Genomic DNA, 24,025 nt, shown 5'->3' with positions numbered 1-24,025 from the left:
AACTTTAAAGAGCAGATTAGTTTTCCATTCAACAATTTATACACATTGTTTCTTGACATTGGTTGCAATCCTCTCAATGTATAATGGCGCCCTTCCCACATCCTCTCTGAATTCCCTGTTTCCAATCTCCTTTACTTCCTGTCCTTGCCTGCCTTCTGAGCTGTTTGGGGGCTTAGTGGTTAAGTCTTGGCTCAACTGTTTTGGTTGTTTGAACTCTTTTTAAGTCACTTAATTTCTCCAAATTATGAATATGAATATGAATTAAAAGGCAAAATGAAGGAGCAATGTAAGACAATGCATAGTTCTACTTCCAAACATGAAACCTGGCATGTATTTCTGCTCTAGCTGAAACCTCACAGTGGTAACATTAAAGAACTAATAAAGTTAAAGAAGAAAGATGAAAGGACATTAATGAACAATGATAACAACGTTTTGAAAGATGGAAGCAAATGGTTAACTCATTACTGACTTAGCAGAACTCAGAAAGCTGAGACTCAAAGTAACTCCAAAGAAGGTAGCTAGCAAGAAGCAAGCTTCTCTGCATTGGAGTATTCCAGAAAGGCTCAGAAACAGGAGGCCTCGTATACTCCTGAAGGCCAGGATATCCCTTCTTTACCCCCCTTTTTACACTTTAACTTGTGTGAAACAGGGGAGAAAATGCTTGTAACACATGCAATTTTTAAAAAGCTGACCTCCCTAGTAAAAAAAGCATCTGTACTGACTTATCATACATACTTGTGTATAAGCCGGGTTTTTAAAATCATTTTATTGGGGGCTTGAACAATTCTTATCACAATCCACACATACATCCAATGTTTCAAGCACATCTGTACATCTGCTGCCATCATCATTCTCAAAACATTTTCTTTCTACTTGAGCCCTTGATATCACCGCATTTTCCCCCTCCCTCCCTGCTTCCTGCTTCCTCATCAACTCTTGATAATTTACAAATTATTATTTTGCCATATCTTACACTGTCCAACGTTTCCCTTCACCTACTTTTCTGTTGTCTGTCCCCTAGGGAGGAGGTTATATGTAGACCCTGGTTATCAGATCCCCCTTTCTACCCTACCTTCCCTCCACTCTCCAGGTATTGCCACTCTCATCACTGGTCCTGAAACACTGGACTCCCTGTGTTTCCAGTTCCTATTTGTACCAATGCACATCTTCTGGTCTAGCCAGATTTGTAAGGTAGAACTGGGATCATGATAGTGGGGGGGAGGAAGCATTTAAGAACTAGAGGAAAGTTGTATATTTCATCGTTGCTACATCACACCCTGACTGGCTCGTCTCCTCCCCAAGACCCTTCTGCTAGGGGGTGTCCAGCTGCCTACAGATGGGCCTTGGGTCTCCACTCTGCACTCACCCTAATTTACAATGATATGATTTTTTGTTCTTTGATGCCTGATACCTGGATCCCTTTGACACCTTGTGGTCACACAGGCTGGTGTGCTTCTACCATGTGGGCTTTGTTCCTTTTGAGCTATATGGCTTCTTGTTTATCTTCAAGCCTTTAAGACCCCAGATGCTGTATCTTCTGATAGCTGGGCAACATCAGCTTTCTTCACCACATTTGCTTATGCACTCATTTGCCTTCAGTGATCATATCGGGGAGGTGGGTACCCACTGATAAGATTTTTTGTTCTTTGATGCCTGATACCTGGTCCCTTCTATACCTCGTGGTCACACAGGCTGGTGTGCTTCTTCATGTGGGCTTTGTTGCTTCTCAGATAGATGGCCACTTGTTTACCTGCAAGTCTTTAAGACCCCAGACACTACATCTTTTGATAGCCAGGTACCATCAGCTTTCTTCATCACATTTGCTTATGCACACATTTGTCTTCAGAGATAGTGTTAGAAAGGTGTTTTTTTAAAAATCATTTTATTAGGGGCTCATACAACTCTTATCACAATCCATACGTACATCAATTGTGTAAAGCACGTCTGTACATTCATTGCCCTCATCATTCTCAAAACATTTGCTCTCAACTTATGCCCCTGGCATCAGTTCCTCATTTTCCCCCTCCCTCCCTGCTCCCTCCTCCCTCATGACAGGAAGGTGTTAAACTGAGTTTTTCAGCACATTTTTAATGCAGTTTTTGTGGTAAAATTGTGTGCCTCAACTGATATTTAGATCAGCTTGTACTTGAGTATATACAGGAAGTATTCACTAAAAACTTAGTAGGGGATTTTAAAAGTAATGAAGAGAAGCAAAAATAACTGATTCAAACTCAAGATATGAATATTTAAGAGCAGAAAAAAATTCCACACAGTAAACTTTTCTTCTTTTTTTTTTAGAAATAAACAACTTTTGAGTAACTCCTGTGTGCAAGTTGGTGTTCTCCTCCATAATGGCACGGACATATTGATTAGAAAGAGATGACCACCAGCAAAACAATTTTACACTTAATTTCATAAGCATTAAACTAGTCTATGTGTGGTGAGAGCAGTCCATTTCAGCTCTCTGTCTGATTTCCATAAATGTCATGTAATTGGTATGAGAGAATTACTCCCAAGCTACTGTTGATCATGTCAGATATCAGACTGATTAATGGAATAAGGCTTATTACGTCCTTAGAGCTGGGACATTGGTTGATTATTGGATTAACAGCTCCATAAATATCTATCTTCAGAAGTGCTAAAGGCGTATTTGAAATAACATGAATATTTTCCCTAAGATTTACAAGTATGAAAATTCTAAAAATGTTTGAAAGTTGCTAGTATTTTAACTAAAGGCAAAAAGATGATTTATGATTAATAACATTTTATGTTGTAATGTCACACAGAGTTCATGAAAAATAATATACAACAATTTATTTTCATCTTGATAGAGTATTAAATTTTAGCCATCTCAATGTTCCTTTTGTAATTCTGATGTTGGGACGGTCAAAAATCCCAAAGAATTGACTATAGGGCTAGTAAAAAATTTACTTTAATAATTATAACTATTGCTGACATTACTCACACTGAATAGACACCTGCTTGTTTTCCCCAGATAAAACAACAAATAGTAATGAAAGGCTTTCCATTCATCTGACCTATGTTGGATATATAGGGAAATATATAAATATGTAGTGAAATGTGTAAATCTAAAATCTACTCTTTGAAAGTGTATTACTTTTTAGTGAAATTCTCCCCAATTTAAAAGTACTCACGTGTTGCAGATGTCATTATTTATACATAACAGCACTGCCTCTATGGATTGTAAGACTTGTGACTTACATGCGACAGGAAGCTGCCTGAAGACTGGGAAGATGGGACGTTAGAGTGGGAACGGACAGCAGAGGATGAGTGCAGGAGACGTGGTTTTAAAGAAGAGTTTGAAGTGTAGCCAGGGCCCTGAAGTTCCTAGAAAACAATATAGATTGTTTGAGCAAAATCATTGCGGACTTGTAAGTATAAAGCACTGTGATATTTAAAAAAAAATGTATTACTTTCGATATAAATTGTTGACTTAGATATTGAACTTACAGTTATAAACCAGAGTATTGAGCAAGATGATTCCAGATGTTTAAGTTTCTCTGGGGACCAAGAATGCACTCCCACATGTGATTGGTTGAAGTATTTCAGAGGTGAAGATATGCCTGGGATGCTCTCACAGTGGTTTCTAACTGTGACAAAAGACTCCATGACGTCTGTCCAAAAACCATGGCAAATGATGGAGAAAGACTCTTTACAACTATGGAGTACTCTTGCCCATGAAAGTATGTATTATTGAGGCTTTAAAGTATGTATGCAACTTTAAAATGTGTGTCTGAAAAGCAGGCATATATTTGCGTGGGAAATGGGTTGTTATGTGTCATTCAGGCAACCCCGACTTGGAACAGCCCTGTGGATAGCAGAAAATACTGCCCGGGCCATGTCCTTCTCCCGAGCGTTACGTCGTCAGCCCACCGCTGCAGCCGCTGTGTCAGTCCGTCTCATGGAGGGTCTCCTCTGTTTCACTGACCTTCGACTTTGCCAAGTGTGATGCCCTTCTCCAAGGACGGTTCCTTCCTAATCCATGTCCAAGTACGCCATCTTACCTAGGATGCATCTGCTTGTACTTCTTCCAAGACTGACCCATTCGTTTTTCCGGCAGTTGACAGCATTTTAAGATTCTTCACCAATGCCGTAGTTCTCATACATCAATTAGTCACAGGCCGGCTTTCACATGCATATGAAGTGGCTGTATACACCATGGCTCGGGTCAGGCCCACCCTAGTCCCCAAAGTGACATCTTTACTTTTCAATGCTTTGAAGAGGTCACTGTCATGTGTCCTGTGATGTCCAGCTGACAGCAGCAGTGCTCTCGCAGTGGGGCATGTACTCCTCAGTGGGGAATGTACTCGTTTTTGTTGTTGTTGCAACTGGCACGCTCCCTTCAGGGAGCAGTTTCTGAAGCACATTGCACATCGGCTCATACCCAGTAGGCATTCCATCAATATCTGTTTAATGTGCGTAGCTTTCACCATTATTTCAAGGCTACATTATATTCTTTAATGTATTGACATATTTTACTTTGTAAAACAAATTGTAAATCGTGTTGAATATTTTGGTGTTTTTTTATTGTATTTTATGAACGGTACCGGGTACACATGTTTCAGAATAGGGATTTGTGGGTCCAGGTGAATGACATTTCTTTGAAATTCTTAGACGTAGACTTAGTAACAAAGAGAATGAGGGTGCTCATGTTTCTGGCTGTCCTCTTTTTTTTTCTAGTTCCAAAACTGCAGGTTTGGGGGAGAGCTTCATATTCTTAAATGTCTTCTCAAGCTTTGCATTCTCCCTGTAGCAAAGACCAGAGAGCACCACTAACTACCGGGACAGCGGCTGAGAAGCAAAACCGGCATTGCCATCAAGTCAGTTCTGACTCATCAATATCCTATAGATTTTCCGAGACTGTACATCTTTACAGGTACAGAAAGCCTCATCTTTCTCGGGAGGAGCAGCTTGTAGTTTAGAACTGATGACCATGCTGTTAGCCATCCAGCATATAACCTAGAGCCCTTGAAAATGGCATGATAGACACTGCCACATTTTTAAAAGACGTTTTTATGTTCTACACAACACTTCTTGAGTACTATAGCGATTTACATAAATTAGCATTCAAATTCCTATGGCTCCTCATGTACTTTGGACATGCTATGGGGGGGTGAGGGGGAGGACCAGTCCCCGGCCTGGCAAAGCAGAGGGTGAGTGACAAAGAGAAAGACCCTCCAGGACATGGCATGGTGTGGTGGCTGCAATGACGGGCCTCAACACAGAAGTGGTGTGTGGATGACAGGACTGGTAGGGCTTCCCTCTGTCCTAAGTGGGGTCACCATGAACTGGAATCAACCTCCTAGTTGCCTTCCTTCATAGTGCCTGGAGTCTTAAAAGCTTGCAAGTAGGCACCCAAGGTACAGTAACTGGCCTCTTTTTACCCGGAGCAACAGAAAAAAAAGGAAAGTCAGGAAGAGGAGGAAGAAATGTGTGGCTAACTCCCTCCATGAATAGCTGCCTCTTTGCCATGAGACCAGAACTGGATGGTGACCTACTTTCATTACTGTTTCTTTTTTTTTTTTTTAACAATTTATTAGGGGCTCATACAACTCTTATCACAGTTCATACATTTACATACATCAATTGTATAAAGCACATCTGTACAGTCTTTGCCCTAATCATTTTTTCCCCTCTTTTCTTTTTTTAACATTTTATTAGGGACTCATACAACTCTTATCACAATCCATACATATACATACATCAATTGTATAAAGCACATCCATACATTCCCTGCCCCAATCATTCTCAAAACATTTGCTCTCCACTTTTTCATTACTGTTTCAATCAAAGATTCCACTGCAGAATTCTGGTCAAAAGGGGAGAAAATATGGAATGCACTTTAGAATTCTCATTGAATGATGTCTAATGCAGGAAAAGCACAGACGTGTGGGTGGAAAGTCCTTTGGCTCCAGTGGTGGTGGAAGCATCTCTAGGGCTTTGGTTGCCATTAGCATTGCTACACGTGGCGTGTCATCAGGAATGTGAAACAGACAGAGTGTGTCCCACCTCCAGGAAGGAAGACAAGAGTTCCCAGAATCCTCAGGAGAAAGCCATGCCCACACGGAGGCATGACTGACTATGACCTGATTGACAGGCTAGACTCCACCCCTTCCCTCAAATTGACAAATTGTGTGACTGCCACAAAGTCCTTTGCAGCAAATTTGCCCAATGAAAATTATTTGTAAAAATATTTTATTGGCATATATGTCACATATCATACAATTTAATTCAATCATATACTGGATTTTCAAATCTGGAGCTAGAGGCACAAGTCTCCCTTGTTCAAAGAACCAACAAGCTTTCCGGCTCCTTAGAGATATAGAAGGGGTATTTCACTCACTCCCCAATCTAACAAATGACCAGATGATCTTAGCATGTTCTCTTCATCATGCCCTGAGGACTGTAAGCCCTCACGAGGTGGGGCAGGGGCCAGAAATGAGAGGAGGGACAGGCTCTTCTCCCAGTCCCCTTACCACACACATCTCGAGGGACTCCTGTCACCCCTCCATCGCTTCCCCTTCAAGAGGCATAACTAGTGTCTAACAGAAGCAGCTTTTTATAAAGCACATGCTTTGATCTGTCACACAGATTGTCTCACTCTTTCTTTGGGTGTTTGCATTCGTGAGAACCCTCTGTGTGAACACTCTTCCCTCGGTGTCCCCAAGGCAGGCATTCGTACACTTCACTCTCTCATTGTCCACTAAAGATACAGCAGAGTGTTTTGATATGAAGAAAGGCAGGTGACATATGGAACAATGTTTGTAAAAAATGTATAATAGTATCAGACAGTATTGAGACTACATGGAATATGCATGTAAGGGTCATAAAGAAAATGTCAACGTATATCAAAGAGAGGCACTATTTTTACTTAACTTATTTTTTAAAATCAACAACAACTTTTTAATGTGAACTGGATGAAGGTTCACAGAGCAGATCGTCAGGTTTACATTCAACAGCTCACAGGCATGGTTTCATTCATTGCAAAACCTTCTAAGTACCATCACACATCCCAATTCATGTTTCCTGTTTCCAATCCTCCTTCCCTAAGCCTTCTGGATTTTGTCCTTGGTTAAACGCTAATCTTTTCTGTCTAAAATGGCTGAGCATTCTAAGGGGCGGGTTATTGTTCGATTGACTTATTCTTTACAAAAAGGGGCCCACTTACTTTGACATCCAAAGTGTGTTGAAGTTTTAGACGCACAGACTCTTGCTCCTGGCGCTGTATTATGTCTTGACATTCTGCAAACTGCAAAGATGCCTACAATCAAGCAACCACATGTGGCTTATCATAGACTCTGTATGCACCGTATTTTATCATCCTATGAATGCTGAGCTGCTGTCTCTTCAAGGAAACTTCTCCCACTCTTGGCTCGCTGGATTGCAAGGATCTATTTATGTCTTACTCAGGACACTGCCAGTCACGCCTTTCTTGATCCTTTATGGCTCCTGCACATCGCTAGCACTTAATATGGCAGAGGGCACTCAAAGGAAGGAAGGAAGGAAGATGAGAAAACATGTTTAAAAAATTTAAGTTAGTATCAAAATCTAGATGACACACAAGTAAATAGTCACAAATGGAGTTCATTTAGGGAGTCACTATAACATGTCTGAAGAAGCAAACCAGCATGGGTGAGATCACAGATGGATTTGTGCAGCCAGGAAGACGGTGCTCTATTCTCGAATCACAAAGACTGGTGGTGTAGTTAGCTGTTTAGGCTTCCAGAATCTGTGAAGCAGACATTATGTCTCTTTCATAAATGCCTATGACAAATACAGTCCCTGACCGTCTTGTTCTGGAAACGGAGTTCTCTACCTGTGCTTTCGGGGCTCCCCAAAGTGCCAAGCATCAGCATTGTCTTCTGATCTTATTAACATTCCTAGGAGATTGTATTCCACCCAGCGCTCAAGCCTTTGTAAGTCAGGCACTCATGGAGGCTTAGCCCGGTCACTACGGATGTCAAGAACGTCTGCCGTCTTATTCCGGACTGTTCCTGTCATCCTGGGTAGAAGAGTGACCTGTGGCTCCAAAAGCGATGTCCAAGGCCTAACCTCCAAGACTTGAGGTATAATGAAGTCATAGATCTGGAGATGAGGTCATCCTGTGTTAACTAGATGAGTCCTAGGTCCAATGATGTGTGTCTTTATGAGAAAACGACAGGGAGAAGGTGACGTAAGGAGGAAAACCGCGACTGAAGCGATGTCTCCACACGTCAAGACGTAATGCCCCAGAGGTCGCCAGCAGCCCCCAGAGACGAGGACGGAGATGTGGAATAAAGTCACCTTTAGAGCCTCCAAGAGAAATCAACCCAGCCAAAACCTGGATTCCACACTTTGGTGAGAGACTCGTTTTCTGTTGCTATATCCCATCTAATTTGTAGTAATTTGTCACTTTGGCAACCCAAAGAAATCAATATGCTTGTACCCTGCTACGTTGAAAAGTAGAATTTTTCAAAATGTACTTATTATGACTATGCCTTTCAGGCTCAGAAGAGTTTCTCTAGAAGACATATTCTTCCTTTGTGCCAAGTGGTTAGGCTACAATATAAATAAATGGACAGACTTGGTCTCTCTTGCCATGGGATGTCCTTTCTGAACAATTCTTTTTAGTTAATGTTTAGCGGACAGCCACTTTACATATTTAGTGACTAACTGACTACCTTATCAAGAGCCACTTCCATGTTAGCGACCTTTTCTTTCAAACGGCGCTCCTGAGATCGCAGGACGTCCAGTTCTCCCGCCATCTTGTTTTTTTCTGTCGCAACGGTATTCAGTTCCTGGCTTAGCTTATTCTTCTCTTCTTTTAGGAAATGCTTCTCCTAGATTTACAGAGAGAGAAATACCAGAAATAATCTGCTCCTGCAGCTGCTGACGGGTGAAGACATACAATTTTTGTTTAAACAACTATCAATTGTAATCCATATGCCACACAATTGCTTTTGAGGTGGAGTTTAGAACTGCGTGAATATGTACTCCGTTTCGTTGCTGCTACTCGTGTTACTTTTCTAGGTTTCATAAGTATTTGATGAGCTCTACAAACACATAATAACCGTGTTGTTATGAAAGAGCTAACCCTATTGTGGACTGGGACGCAGAAATCACACACACATTCTATAAGGGGGACTGACACAGCAGCTGCATAGATGGCTCAAACATAAGAACATCTGTGAGGAGGGCACAGGACCAGGCAGTGTTTTGTTCTGTTGTACTCAGGGTTGCTATTAGCACCAACTTGATAACACCCGACAGCAACAATCACGCACGAGGAGCCCGGGTGGCACAGTGGGTGAGTGGTCGGTTCCTAATCACAAGGTCAGTGGTTCAGAGCCACTAGCCACTGCAAAGGAGAATGGTGTGGCAGTCTGCTTCTGTCAAGATCTGCAGCCTTGGTGGCACACTTCCACACACGTGAAATGGTTAAGACATACATGTACCCTGTATTAAGGATGGCACGTTCTATTGAGCAGATATAAAGTTGGGTCATGGAGATGTGTATTGGTGGGATAGAGTCGGGAGTTACTGTAAAGAAATGGAAGGAGCGTTTGCTGTCACAGCAGGTATGGACGGATGTGGCTCAGTCTGCGAAGTAAACTGAGGTCGCCGCCAGATGTTGGAGACAGGTGTGCTTACGTGTTTGTGTCTATTCCTTCTGCCGTGTAGAAGTCCTGGTGACATAGTGTGTTAGGAGTGGGGTTGAAAATTGCAAGGTCAGCAGTTTGCACCCAGCAGCCACTTGGAGGACGAAAGTTGAGGCTTTGTGCTCCCCCTGGAGGAAGAAGGATGAGGCTCCCTGGCCGCATACAGATTTAAAGCTTCAGCAACCGCAGGGCACTTCTACTCTGTCCTATGCATGGGTGTCTTGAGTCAGAACACTCTATGGCTGTAGGGTTGGCTTGGTTTGGTTAGTCTGTATTGCCATTGTCATGCACTGAAAAATGCAGATCAATTGCCCTTTTTGGATTAAATTAGGCAGAGAACACCTCAGAAATAAAGAGGGCTTAATTCGACGAGCTTCCTCCTTTGTGTTTGGAGGATATATCATCATGCTCTGAAGATCTTCCTTAGGTGGGACAGGCATCTCTGAGGACCGCAGACAGTGATTTCTAGTCCTAACAGAGAAGATAAGCACTGCTTTCGGCTCCAAACAGATGATAGACTAAGAAAAGGAAGGGAGGAAAACATGGGAAAGGAAATCTATATGGTGTCAAGTGTACAAAAGAGCTTCAAAGAGGTCATAGAAAAATAAAATTTAAAGACAAGGGAGTTTACATGCCATACTTATTGTATTCTGTATTCTCTAACCATTCAGCATTTGACAGTGCTATTGCTTGTATTGGGCCCCCAGGGTGGTCAAGAGTTGGGATCGACTGAAGATTACCTTTAACAGCTTGGCTAAATTTCTCAGTGTGGTGCACTTAGCCTATCACCTTGGCAGGTTTTGCTGCACGGTGCCATGATTTTTAGGAACATTCAGCTCACAATATAGAAATTGACTACACTTTGCTTATAAACATTCCCCAACTCTAGCAAGAATGTCCTTTTATCCATTTCCTGCACTTAAAATACTGTCTCTCTCTCTTTCAAGACCCTGCTCAACGACCCCCTCAGGAACTTTCCCCATTCCATCAGTCAGCAAGGCGTCCTGGTAGCACTGTTGGGTAAGAGTTGGGCTACCAATCACAAGGTCAACAGTTCAAACACACCAGCAACGCCAAGGGAGAAAGTTGAGGCTGTCTGTCCCTGCAAAGATTTACAGCCTCAGATCCTCTATAGGGTCACCATAAGTTGAACTGGGCCCAACGGCAGGGCTTTGGGTACTGTGAGTCTGCTCTCTGTTACTCTAGTTTGCAATATACGGCATGAACAGGCTGGTTTCCTCCTGCAAGGAAGAGAGGAACTCACCTTATTTGCATTTGTCATCGCCTCTTCTAAAAACTGTATCTTGCTCTGAAGGGCATCTATCTGACCTCTTTTGGCTGTAATTTGCTTTTGCATCCCCATTGCCACTTTCATAGCTGGGGGAAGAAAAACCAAGGAAACAAATTGTGCCTCAGTTTGAAAATTTCTACAAATTGGAATCAACTCAATGGCAGTGGTTTTAGCTTTCTGCAAACTAATGCTAAAATTTGTGAGAATAACCAACCATGTAAGATCCAAAGGGTACCATTTACCCACAGATGTAATTCAGATGTAAATAAGGAAGAATGAATGGAAACCGGAAACACTGGGAGGAAGTGGGACAAGCAATGGTACCCTGAGGGACTGCCATGGATGAGCTGAAAGAACACAAGTACGGGTTGCTGAAAGCAAAACTGATGATCTGCTCGAGAAACCATCACCAAGTCACAGTGACAAGTTAAAAGAACAACACAAAACTTTGTGAGATGGCGACTAGCAAGATTTTCCAAGGCACCTACCTGGGAAGCTGGCTGATGTTTCCTGGTTTCCTTGCTGCTGGAATTCATTTCGCTGACTGTGAATAGTTGCTGCATTTCCAATGCTAACTCATGCGCTCACCAAGCCTGTACTTGGGGACTGTATGTACTCACTTGTCAGTCATTGACAAGGTTAAGTTTCGAAGGTCAAGTTGTTGTGTGAAGCTGGTGGTGTGCAAGAGTCAGGGGTTCTGCCTCACCCTCTGTGCTGGTGTCCACCCCACACCCTGGTCGCCCACCATCCACCTGGTTCCTCTGGTCCATCTCGGGGTGCGTGTGGTGGCAGGCCCCTTTCCCTCTCACCCCTTCCCTTTTACCTCAGAGTCCATGGGTGTGGGGGTATTGCCTGCCACCTCCCAGCATCCATCCAGGGCTGGGACCACACTCATCCACTGATCTGGGTGGACACCCTGCTTGTCCTCCATCTGCCCTGATTCCATAGCCCCATACAGCCTCCTTCCCTCTTTCCCCTGTCCTTTCTCCCTTAAAGACCTCCTTGGACACCTGTGTCCTCGCCTGGCTTCCCCCAGCATGCCTGAAACCTCAATGATATCCTGAAGGCAGTCTGTCGCTGTGCCTCAGGTAATCCATCCATCACTCAGGCCCAGCATATCATTCAGTGGCCTGCAATGCTAAAACTCAGTGAGACTAACCAACCATTTAAGAGCAAAGAGGCGCCGGTTCTATGTGCAGTCCCTCATTGTGCATGGACAAATAGGGTGGTCACAAATGTGAAACGCCAAACAACAAGCTCATCAGTGAGGAGTAGGTGGGAGTCATATAAGAAATCGTGTACAGGGTACTTTTACTCAAATGAATTTTCCAGGAATCTGTATTTTACACATCACACTAGAACTGACTCGTAATAATCGTAAGATTCCAGTGAGATCACAAACCATTTCATTTTCATTCTCATGGCTACTGCCTTATGAATAGAACTCACTGCTGCCTCCTTAGCCAAATTGCCAGCACAAAGAGTTTATGTGATTATTTTTATAAAATTAGTGATATGTTGAGAATACTCTGGACATGTGGTAGCACTGACTACCTAAGACATGGCAGGGCAGGTCACTGAAAAGATATATGAAATTCATTCTACAGAAAAATTGAAAGGCAGACGACCTTATGTTGTTTGGTACAGTGAACTGAGGAGAGGGCTTTGAAAATGCAACTGCCTTAAGTCAAGTCAACTGTTCTTAGAGGTAACAACAACAACAACACGTTCCATTCTGTATAAAAACAAACCATCTGAGAGAGTGAACGGTCAGTGTCTCACTGGGAGATATATAAAGTTCTGCTATCGAAACTGTCAGAGTCAGGGTTAAGTACAGGTACCGTTGACAAATTCCTTTAGCTGACCAGAAGTCTGACATTATTTGTTGACCACTTTGAAGACAAAGAAAGACTGCAGTTGACCATAATGATGATTTTCTTAAGTAAATTTTCTACCATTAAAAATATTGAGAAACATAGTTCAGCTTTGGGCTTTGATCACAAAGTCAGCAGTTGGAAACCAACTGCCGCTTGGCAGGAGAAAACTGAGGCTTTCTACTCCTGTCTCTTCAAGGGAGTGCATGGGGTTCTGACTACATCAGAAAAATACCAAGAAACATAAAAATGCATACTTTAATTGAACAAACTAATTCTGATGGTCAGATAACATAGTCACACTAACACTGGTATGAGTAATAGAAGACAACAAAACACCTTGTTAGCTCTCTATTCACATGAAGAGTAAGGTAAAGAGTGAACTGGTCTAGGGACACTTCATCCAAGCAGTTCAATTCTGAGTTTCTTCCTTTATTATCAGAGAAGAGGAATAAAGTAATTGCCAATTCAGCCCACATAGTTTGTGTAGGGAATCTCCTTAAGGGGTTGAACGAAGATTTTCAGTCATTCGTATTTCGATCAGCACTTGTAGATACTGTGGTGTGGGATCCAGAGGGGGTCCTAAGGGATGACTGTGAAACTGAAGGGAAGAAATGAAGAGACAGACAAAAAACCTGGGTGCTCACTTCCAGCCATGGAATTAGTGACCAGGTCCGAGCAGGAGAGACAAAATGCATTCTTAACATCAATTTACATAGTCTCCCTCTTAATTCCAGGCAACCACCTATATAACAAAGTGGGTTGTGCCCTAGCCCTAGAGTACATTGGGGGAATAACCTAACAGCAGTGCGGGGGGCAGTAAGAAGGAGTGACTGTCCCCTGAGCAGGGAGAGCAATAACAACGTGTCTGCTCCTATGGAAAAAGCTACTGGCCGTCAGCCATATGCTTTGTAAGAGGAAACTTTAAGGTAGCATTATTAGGGGAGGATATTGTGGGCAATAATCTTAACTATGAGAATGTGATTGGGACTCATCTCTAACTCACAAGTGTGAAGGTCTCCCTCCACCTACAACCCTGGCCTCGCAGGCTTTTTAAAATGTGAGAATAAAGAATTTCTCTGCGTACACTCCCTTCCCGTTTCTGTTTCCCACACTGCAGTCTGTTAGAAATGAGCTAACCAGCCACAGGAAATTGAAGATTCAGATTCTTTCATGATTAAGTTAATCACATGGCAGTCTCCTCAAAAAATTCTCGGTGCTATTGCTTCAGCACACTGCTAATTACCATCTCTTGCTGTCTATTTCTCATCGTCTGGCTCTGTGGAGCAGATGGCAGACAAGGGGGCATATCATGTTTCAGTAAAGCCAGGAAAAGGCATAAGGGGGTGGTCTCCTGAAACATACCGTGACCATCAGATCCTTCCATCGACTTGAGCGTATTTCTCGTTTGTTCGAGTTCAGACTGAGCAGATTTTAATTGGATTTTTAGCTTGTTTGTAGTAGTTTCCATTTCTTCACTTTTGTTTCGAAAATTCCTTTTTAAGACTTCATAGTCCTCTGAACAATGATAATCAAGGTAAATGGTTACTTTTTCTACCTCATTGTAATAACATACATTTTACTTATAATTAATGAACACAGAATTTCAGAGCTGGAAGTGTATTTAGTTAACATTTAAAAAAATCATTTTATTAGGGGCTCAAATAACTCATCACAATCCATACATACATCAATTTTATAAAGCACATTTATACATTTCATTGCCCTCATCATTCTCAAAACATTTGCTCTCCTCTTAAGCCCTTGGTTAGTTAACATCTTACCATTGTGTGGCAGTTACATAATCTGTCAACTTGAGGAAGGGGTAGAGTCTAGCCTGTCCATCAGTTCATAGGCAATGAAGCCTGTGTGTGTGCATGGCCTTCTCCTGAGGATTCTAGGAACTCCTGTCTTCCTCCCTGGAGGTGGGACGCACATTCTCCTTTTGAGACATTTCTGTTGGCTAGCTCCACTGATGGAGCCTACACCTTGGAGCTGGAGGAGCCACATGGAGACCCATGCCAGCGCTAAGACGCTTCCACCACCACTGGATTCACAAGACTTTCCCCCCACTGGCCTGTGATCTTCCTGCATGCAGTGTCATTGCATGTGTTGCAAGAGTCTGAAGAGGAATTTATAGACTAGTATCAGACATATGAGCTAATATAGGACTTAAGGACTTGATCTGGACTGGGATATTTTCTTAATATAAAGCTCTTTTTATATAAAGCTCTTTTAAATAAAACTCTATTATACACTTATGCATGTCTATGAATTTATTTCTCTACTCAACCCGGACTAACACAGAAATGAGATGTCCACACACATTTCCAAAATGCTCCTGAGAAGCAAGGAAGGTGACACTTTGTCTCACCTCTTTAGGTGATAACAGCCCCTGGAAAAGGACACCATGTGTGGCAATGTAGAGGGTCGGCAAAAAGGAGGAAGACCCTCAGCACGGTGGACTGACACAGGGGCTGCAATCACAGGCACCTGAGAACAATGGTGAGGAGGCCCAGGACCAGGCAGCGCTTCATTCTGTCGCACACAGGGCCGCCATGAGCTGGAGTCGACTCGATGACTCGATGACACCTAACGATACCACACATCTCCAGGGACTAGGCTGACCTTTCTACTGTCTGCTTGGGTGAATCTGCTTCCTTTATCCACCGACTGTTCATTGCTTTATTCCTAGCCAATGCAGTCGGTCCACACCTGGGTGTCTATTAGAAGTATTACATCTATGTTTCCAGACTTAGCCACGTAGCGAATCTTCATGAACTTCTTGACTAGCCCGATGCCTCACACTACAGTCCTCTCTTTGGAGGCGGCCTGATGGTCCTTATTTGTTACACGTGAAGAGAAACCTATGTTCTCTTAAGCAGTAGTCCTAAGTCCACATCAGACTTCAGTGATACAACCACTGTGTCTAAAGGGATTTTGAAAGGAAGCAACATACCTGTAAGGTTGTTCAACTCACTCCGACTAGTTTTCACCTCACTTAGTAACTGGTCTCTCTCCTGTTTGATGTCTTTCACGGCCCGGAGCCGCTCCGAGCCTGCGTTCACCAGCTTCACCTTCTCCAGCTCCAGGTCACTCACTCTGGCCTCAAGCTCCCGTATCTTGGCATCTTTTTTATCTTTTAAAATCTAGATATATGGATGAACACAAATGAGAAAAAAGGGAAACAAGAGAATGTGCCTACATGTAGCTAAAACTGCTATTCTACTAATACCCTATTTATATTAATATCTTCACTATTTCCCAGGATTCTGGATTTGTATTCTGTGTTAAACCATGAACAGGAAGGAAAACAAAGAATATTTTACCTTTCTTTTAAGCTTAACCGTCAATCCCTAGTAATACTTAGCACAACTCTATTATTCCTATCTGTGTATCCTTTCATTCAAAAAAATTGTTTTTAATTGACCACCTACTTTGTTTGTGTCAAGGTACTGCTTTACACTCTGAAGATACGGTAACAGGGCGGGGACCAGGGTGAGACAAGGGAGATGGCTGGGTGGAGGATGTCCATTAGTTTTGCTCCCCTCTCCCTAGTGCTGCCCTATACAAAAAATAAACAAGGCCCTTGCCTCCACAGAGCTCATATTCTAGTGAGTAGATAGGCCACAAACACATACCTATTTACGATGGACCCTGGAAGTGGCAGAGTGGGTTCAAAACCACCAGTTGCTCGTGGGGGAAAGATGAGGCTCTCTATTTCTGTCAAGAGTTAGTCTCAGAAACCCACAGGGGTGGTTCTACTCTGCCTGCAGGGTTGCTATGAGTCAGAAATGACTTTGACAGTAAGTTTGAGGTTTGGGGGTTTGTAATCATCAGTGATCTCTCACTGGCATCGAGTAGATTCCAACACATAAACTAAAAAAAAAGACTCCCAAAACCAACTCACTGTCAATTCTGACTCATGGAGACCTTAGTGGGCGGGTGGAACTGGCACTGTGGGTTTCTGAGATGGTGACTCCTTGCAGGAGTTGAAAGCCCCGTCTTTCTCCCTCAGGGCTGCATAGTAGTTTTGACCTGCTGGCTTTGCAGCTAGCCCACCTTATAGCCACTGTGCCGCCGCCAGGCGCTCCCTCCCACAGAGTGACCCTATGCAAAGGAAGGTGGAGGGCAGAGTGGGCATGCAGATGGGGGTGTGGGAGGGGTTTGCTAATGGAGATAGAGATAAACTGGTGTGCAGAAAAAACCATATCAGGATTGAGACTGCTGTCTTTAGGAAGGCCTGCTTGTGGGGAATGGAGGGGGGGGAAATGAGGAGTTGGTATCAAGGGCTCAAGAAGGAAGAAAATGTTTTGAAAATGAGGGCAACAAATGTACAAATGTGCATGACACAATAGATGGATGGATGGATTATGATAAGAGCTATACAAGCCCCCAATAAAATGATTAAAACAAAAAAATCCACCAATCTGGCTAACTCCTTAAACAAAAAAAATTTCCTGTCAGGTTAAAAAAAAACAATAAGGGGAGGGAGGGGGGAAAAAAAAGAGGACCTGATGCAGAGGGCTTAAGCGGAGAGCAAATGCTTTGAGAGTGATTAGGGCAAAGAATGTACGGATGTGCTTTATACAATTGATGTATGTGTATGTGTGGATTGTGATAAGAGTTGTATGAGCCCCTAATAAAATGTAAAAAAAGAAAAGAAAAAAAAAGAAAATGATTAGGGCAAAGAATGTATGGATGTGCTTTATACAATTGATGTATGTATATGCATGGATTGTGATAAAGAGTTGTATGGGCCCCTAATAAAATGTTTTAAAAAAATCAATAAAATATTTGTGTGGCAAAAAAAAAAAGAAAAAGAAAAAGAAAGGCCTGCTTGCAAGGTTGGTCCTCAGCTGGAGTCTCGGCACTTGGATTCCAGGAGGGTTTCAACCAGCCAGACAAGGGTGGTTCACTGTGCCAAGACTATTTGTGTAACAATTATGATTTATGCTGAACACCTGCTTTCCTCCTGGGCAACTGGAATTTGGATACATGCCAGGCAGAGTGCCTACATGACCAGCCCTCAACAGAAATGCTGGGCACCGAGTTTCTAATGAGGTTCCCTGGTTGGTGATTCCTGGGAGGAGAACCTGGGAGTCCTGTTTCTGACTTCCTCTTGACTCCATCCCCGGTGCCTCTTCTCTTTGCTAGGTCCCCTGCATCTATCTGTTTGCTGTAATAAACCACCGCTATGAGTCTAATTTACCCTCTGAATCCTGAGAGTCTTCCTAGAGAACCATTGAGCCCAGTTTGGTCTTGGGGATCCTGTCACAGTCGGTCTGGCGAGGTCAAGTTCCAGCAGAAACTTCCAGGGGGCCCACGAGCGCGCCCTGTGACTAGCTGGGGGAGATTTCCAGCTCGGGGGGGCGGGGGGAAGTGTCTGTGGCACAGCAGGGCTATCTGTTGTAGCCCAGCGGTTCTCACCCTGGGGGTCGAATGACCCGTTCACAGGGGTCGCCCGATTCACAACAGTAGCAAAATGACAGTGATGAAGTAGCAACGAAAACAATGTTATGGTTGGGGGTCACCACAGCACGAGGAACTGTGTGAACGTGTTTACTGGTCTAGCTGGGGCGCACTGAGCTTGGGGTCAATAGTGGAAGACAAAGGCAAAGCGGGAAGCATGTGCCGCAGTAAAGTGACCTTAGAGGCAATGCAGCAACATGCGGTTTCATTCTGAGATAAGAGGCTACTAAGATAATAAAGACAGTTTTCAGCGTGGGGGTGATTTGACATGATGTTTAAAAACAACAGTTTTAGATGTGTGGGAAATTAAAAGTGGTGGCAGCAGAGTTAAGAGTGGAAGCAGGGAGATCAGCAGAAGACAATTATAAGGGCAAGTGAGCGAGGTGGCAAGTTAGACTAGCGTGGCTAGACCCGGGGTCTGATCCTTTGAATGGAGTAGGAAATATGAGCACAGACTTCTAATTCTTTGCTTCTAACAAACTGCCCCAAATTCCTAGCTGGGTGTGCTCTACAAACTCTGAGCAGACCCCTCACTTTCTCACCGAGGCTTTCCTCCTTGACTTCTTCCCGATGTTCTCTGTCAAGGGTGCCAACATTCCCTAGTCCCTCGGACCCCAAAGATCAAATCTCTCGGCCTGCTTGGTCTTTCCTTCCAATGCTTTATGACCAGTTATTCACCAACTGCATCCCAAGTTTGGATTATTTTCATCACTGGTTTGTATCTGTGTTGTTGAGGTTCCTATGGTGACCCTTTTCTGCCCAGGGCCTAGGCCTGGGTGATCCGCTATGGTAGCCACTAGCTAAATGGGACATTTAAAACCAAAACACAAACCCTTTTTATAGTGAATTAAGTGAAGCCTTACATTGCAGATCATAGTTGTACATTTAGCAATTCCTACGCAACCGGATTCAAGTTACCATGCCATTTCCTTCAATATACCCTTATCCCACTTCCTTTTTGTTTCCTGTTTCCATTCTTCCTTCGTTCCTCTTCCTCTTTGATCTTAAATGGCTGATTATTCTACCACAGAGGGGAGTGCAGATCCAGACCTGAAGGGTAAGGGCCACAGTCTTTGGCATGGCACCAGTCTCTATCTGGCCAGTAAAGAACCTGATCTCTTTCACAAGTTTGAGTTCTGTCCCACATTTTTCTCTCACTCGACCCAGGACCTTCTGATGTGCTCCTTTTTCAGAGCAGTTGGTAGCAGCTGCCGGGTACCATCTAGATATTCTGGTCTCAGGGCTGTGGAGCCTGAGGTTTGTATGGTCCATTAGTCCAATGGATGGGTTCCAACCACATGTGACTATTGAGAAATGTCTAATTTAAGTTGGGAGGCATGATGAGTATTAAAAACACACCAGATTTCAGAGACTTCATATAAAAAAAGAATGCTGAACAAGTCAGTGACTTGTTATATTGATTACATTATAAAATATCACCATATTATAGATAGAGTTAAAAATATCATTGAAATTAATTTCACCTGCTTCCTTTTAGGTCTTTTGATGTGGTTAGTAGAAAATTTTAAATTATGCATGTGACTCAAATTGTATTTAAGCTGGCAGAGCTGGTCTACATCCTTCCAAGCAAATGTCTTTTGAAGAGAAGTTTACTTTTCTTGGTCATCAGATTATCCTTCTCTCTCTTTTTTTTTATTTTAACAATTTATTAGGGGCTCATACAATTCTTATCACAATTCATACATATACATACATCAATTTTATAAAGCACATCTGTACAGTCTTTGCCCCAATCATTTTTTTCTCTTTTCTTTTTTTACATTTTATTAGGGACTCATACAACTCTTATCACCATCCATACATATACATACATCAATTGTATAAAGCACATCCATACATTCCCTGCCCCAATCATTCTCAAGGCATTTGCTCTCCACTTAAGCCCCTTGCATCAGGTCCTCTTTTTTTTCCCCCTCCCTCCCCTTTCCCCCCTCCCTCATGTGCCCTTGGTAATTTATACCTCGTTATTTTGTCATATCTTGCCCTATCCGGAGTCTCCCTTCCCCCCTTCTCTGCTGTCCCTCTCCCAGGGAAGAGGTCACATGTGTATCCTTGTAATCAGTTCCCCCTTTCCAACCTACTCACCCTCCACTCTCCCAGCATCGTCCCTCACACCCTTGGTCCTGAAGGTATCATCCACCCTGGATTCCCTGTACCTCCAACCCTCATATGTACCAGTGTACAGCCTCTGTCCTATCCAGCCCTGCAAGGTAGAATTCGGATCATGGTAGTTGGGGGGAGGAAGCATCCAGGATCTGGGAGAAAGCTGTGTTCTTCATCTGTACTACCTCACACCCTAATTAACCCATCTCCTCTCCTAAACGCCTCTATGAGGGGATCTCCATTGGCCGACACTTGGGCCTTGGGTCTCCACTCTGCACTTCCCCCTTCATTTAATATGGTATATATATATATATATATACACACATATATACACATATATACACATACATACACACACTTATATCGTGGTTTTTTTTGCACGATGCCTTATACCTGGTCCCTTGGCACCTCGTGATCGCACTGGCCGGTGTGCTTCTTCCATGTGGGCTTTTTTGCTTTTGAGCTTGATGGCCGCTTGTTTACCTTCAAGCCTTTAAGACCCCAGACACTATCTCTTTTGATAGCCGGGCACCATCAGCTTTCTTCACCACATTTGCTTATGCACCCATTTGTCTTCAGCGATCCTATCATGGAGGTGTGCAGTCAATGATATGATTTTTTGTTCTTTGATGTATCCTTCTCTTAATAAAGGACTATTGGCCTTAAATATAAAACCTGTTAACTGTCTGGTAAGCATTGAACTGTTAACCTAACACTAAATCCACTAGCCACTAACCTAAATCCACTAGCCACTCCTTGAGAGAAAAAGCAAGGTAGCTATGCCCGTAAAGAGTCACAGCCTTGAAAACCCTACATAGGATCACTACGAGTCACAATCCACTCCATGGTATTAAAGGGTCTGAAAATTAAAATTTTTTGATCTAACATGCGTGCATGACAGCAGTTCAAATGCAGCCATGCTGTTTGAGATGTGAGCCCATGTATGAGGAGCTGTTTGCAAGAGAACCAGGTTTGTCTCACTGCCCACCTCTGGCAATCACCCACTGGAGGCAATTGTCACAGTAAATCTAACTGGATTCACGGCCCTAGACAAGGGGAGGGTTTTCCTTGGAATAGAACAACTGCATGTGACCTGGGCCTGTGCTGCTCCCGTTCCACCTCCTGGGACCAGCTGGCGGACATTCAGTTCTTCCCGCCGTGAGAGTAAGACTCCTCAGAGGGGCCATGATTGCCAGGAGGAAGCTCACACCTTCTCTGAGGTGGGCATGAGCCTAGAGAGTGTGGGAGACCATGGTATTAACTACCTTCTACTGCTAAGGTCCCTTCCTTTTCTTCCTCACGGGATTGTGGAGGGAAGAGCAGAGGGCATTTTAATCCATACAAGGAGATCTCAAAAAGTGCGTGAAAAACGTCCTGGATCTTTTAATTCCGTTTTTTTTCCATGAATTTTTGAAGGCCCCTCATGTTCTTGGCATTTGCATGAAGTTCTTCTCACCCAGAAAATCTTGCCCAGAAAGCTGGTGGCATAAAGCTTAGGAAATCAATTTTTTAAAAAACTCACTCATTTGTTTTGGATTTGTCAAATATTTAGTGAGCCCCTGCTGGGCACAAAGACGAGTGGGTGCCCTACTTGGAGAAGCCTGCAGCCGCATCGGGAAAGGAGACATTGCACCCACATGTGCACACTAAAGGACAGAATATGAGCAGGCTAGCACAGCCACAAAGGAAGCGTGCAGAAGGTCAGAATGGCACGGAACGGGGAAAGGAAACTTCCTAAAACTCTTCTACCAGCCAGGAGCTAGACTAAGTCCTTCATAGGTACCTTCTCACTGAAGCCTCACAGGACCCCAGTGAGGCTGGTGAAGCTTTTTGTTCTGTTTGCTTGTTTAACTTCGTTTTACAGACACAGAAGCCAATATTCAGCTAACCGATTAATAATTTATAGCAATTAAGTGGTAAGAGATGAAGGTCAAACCATCTGTCTGAAGTGGGAGAAAATACATCAAACCGTGAGATCAGACTGCTAACCCCAAGGTCAGCAGTTCAAAATCACCAGCTGCCCCTCGAGAGAAACGAGGCTTTTTACTCCCCCCATAAAGAGCTACAGTCTCAGAAACCCACAGAGGCCGTCCTAAAGGACTCAGTGTCCATGAACCTGGGTTTATGGTGAGATCAGGAAAGACTTCCTGGAGAAGCTGGATTCTCTGAATTTTTTTTCTTCTCTCCTGTTTGGTCTGAAAACCACCCCCCACCCTTTTTTTGGACAAGCACTCCCCTTTGAAAGCTGATAAAAGTTTGAACTATTTCTTACAAAACCACAAAAATGCAGATAGACACAAATAATTTAAAATCATTTCAGAGGGCCTATAAACCCCAATAGGCCCCTTTTACAGTGAATTATATCATACCTACTCATAGTGGGGAAAAAATTCACAAGCAGACAGCAGCACCTCTACAGACCTTGAATTCCTGTAGTTCCAGCCTCCGATCGTTAATCTCTTTCTCAAGTTGTGCTTTCTCCACTTGCATGGCCCCGGCAGTGCGTCCATGCTGGCCGACCAACTGCGTCATATTTTCAATCTGTTGTCGCAAAATCTCGATCACCTTGTCCTTTTCTGCCATCTGCAGTTTGAGGGCCTCACACTCTGTCTGCACGTTTCTAAGGTGATCGCCTTCGTTCTTCAAATGCTGCAGCTCCTGCAGCTTCAGGTCGACCCGGGAGCGGAGCTTCGTGATCTCTGCGTTGGTGGCCTCGATGGCTCGCTCCTTCTCCTGCAGGGAAGCCGTCAGGTCTGACACGGTCCTCTCGGAACTCTCCAGGGTCATTTTCTTGGCCGTCAGCTCTTCTACGACTTTGCGAAGCATCTCTTTGGTGGACTCCAGCTGAGCCGTCAAGGAGGACACTTTCTCGAGGCTTTCGTTCTTCCCCTGAATCGCTGCCATCTGAAAAAGGGAATTGCACGGGTGTGGGGCATAGGGTCAGGCGGCTTTAGGAAACAGAGTGTTAAAGTTGAAATATGACGTTTGGGGCTGGAACATGTCCAGTTAGATGAACGATCACATTACTGTGCACACGTTCATTCGACCAAACTAGAGAGGACTGAAGGAGCCCTGCTGACACAGTGGGTTAAGCGTTGGGCTGTTTCTAGGAGGTCAGAGGTTTGAGCCCAGGAGAAAGACGAGGCTGGCTATTCTAGTTAAAGATATGCAATATCCCAAACCCTAAAGAACAGTTCTGTTCTCCCCTATAATGCTATAAATGAGTAGGAAGGCTCATCGTCCTCTTGGGGCAGCAGGCGGCCTCACACTGCCAACACTGCGGTTAGCAGCCCAGTGTGTACCCCTACACCACAGCGCATAGTGGTTACACATTGGGCTGCCATCCAGAAGGTTGGCGGTTGGAACTCCCCGGTGGCTGGGCTTTCTACTCCCATAAGCAGTGACAGTCTCGGAAACGCAAAGGGGGCAGTTCTACCTGTTTCTACAGGATCACCATGAGCCCGTATCAACTCGATGTGATGAGTGTGGGGTTTTGGCCTTTCTGCAGCAGCGCTGAGCAATTGGTTGGTTACCAATGTGTAGGTGACAGTGAGAAGATCGCTGCATGGCAGTGTGCCCTTCAAGAACCCATCAGTGAGATGAAA

General features: G+C 43.7%; 1 protein-coding gene across 2 annotated transcripts in view; it reads right to left on the bottom strand.

Moving 5' to 3' along the window:
* CCDC158 (coiled-coil domain containing 158) overlaps window positions 1-24,025 on the bottom strand; it is a 78,560-nt gene that overhangs the window by 30,156 nt on the left and 24,379 nt on the right. The window contains exons 11-17 of one of the 2 annotated variants that reach the window (XM_075544172.1): window positions 22,842-23,324; window positions 15,784-15,973; window positions 14,190-14,342; window positions 10,924-11,036; window positions 8,682-8,840; window positions 7,190-7,282; window positions 3,223-3,348 (exon numbers count right to left, since the gene is read on the bottom strand). In XM_075544172.1, the coding sequence (XP_075400287.1) occupies window positions 3,223-3,348; window positions 7,190-7,282; window positions 8,682-8,840; window positions 10,924-11,036; window positions 14,190-14,342; window positions 15,784-15,973; window positions 22,842-23,324 (1,317 nt within the window). The remainder of the gene's footprint in view (window positions 1-3,222; window positions 3,349-7,189; window positions 7,283-8,681; window positions 8,841-10,923; window positions 11,037-14,189; window positions 14,343-15,783; window positions 15,974-22,841; window positions 23,325-24,025) is intronic. The other variant, XM_075544171.1, reaches the window with a different exon arrangement.

The sequence above is a fragment of the Tenrec ecaudatus genome, chromosome 3 (genome assembly GCF_050624435.1).
Source record: "Tenrec ecaudatus isolate mTenEca1 chromosome 3, mTenEca1.hap1, whole genome shotgun sequence".
NCBI lineage: Eukaryota > Metazoa > Chordata > Mammalia > Afrosoricida > Tenrecidae > Tenrec > Tenrec ecaudatus.
Note: the sequence above shows the minus strand (reverse complement) of the source record. Positions and strands in the feature narration are given on the sequence as shown.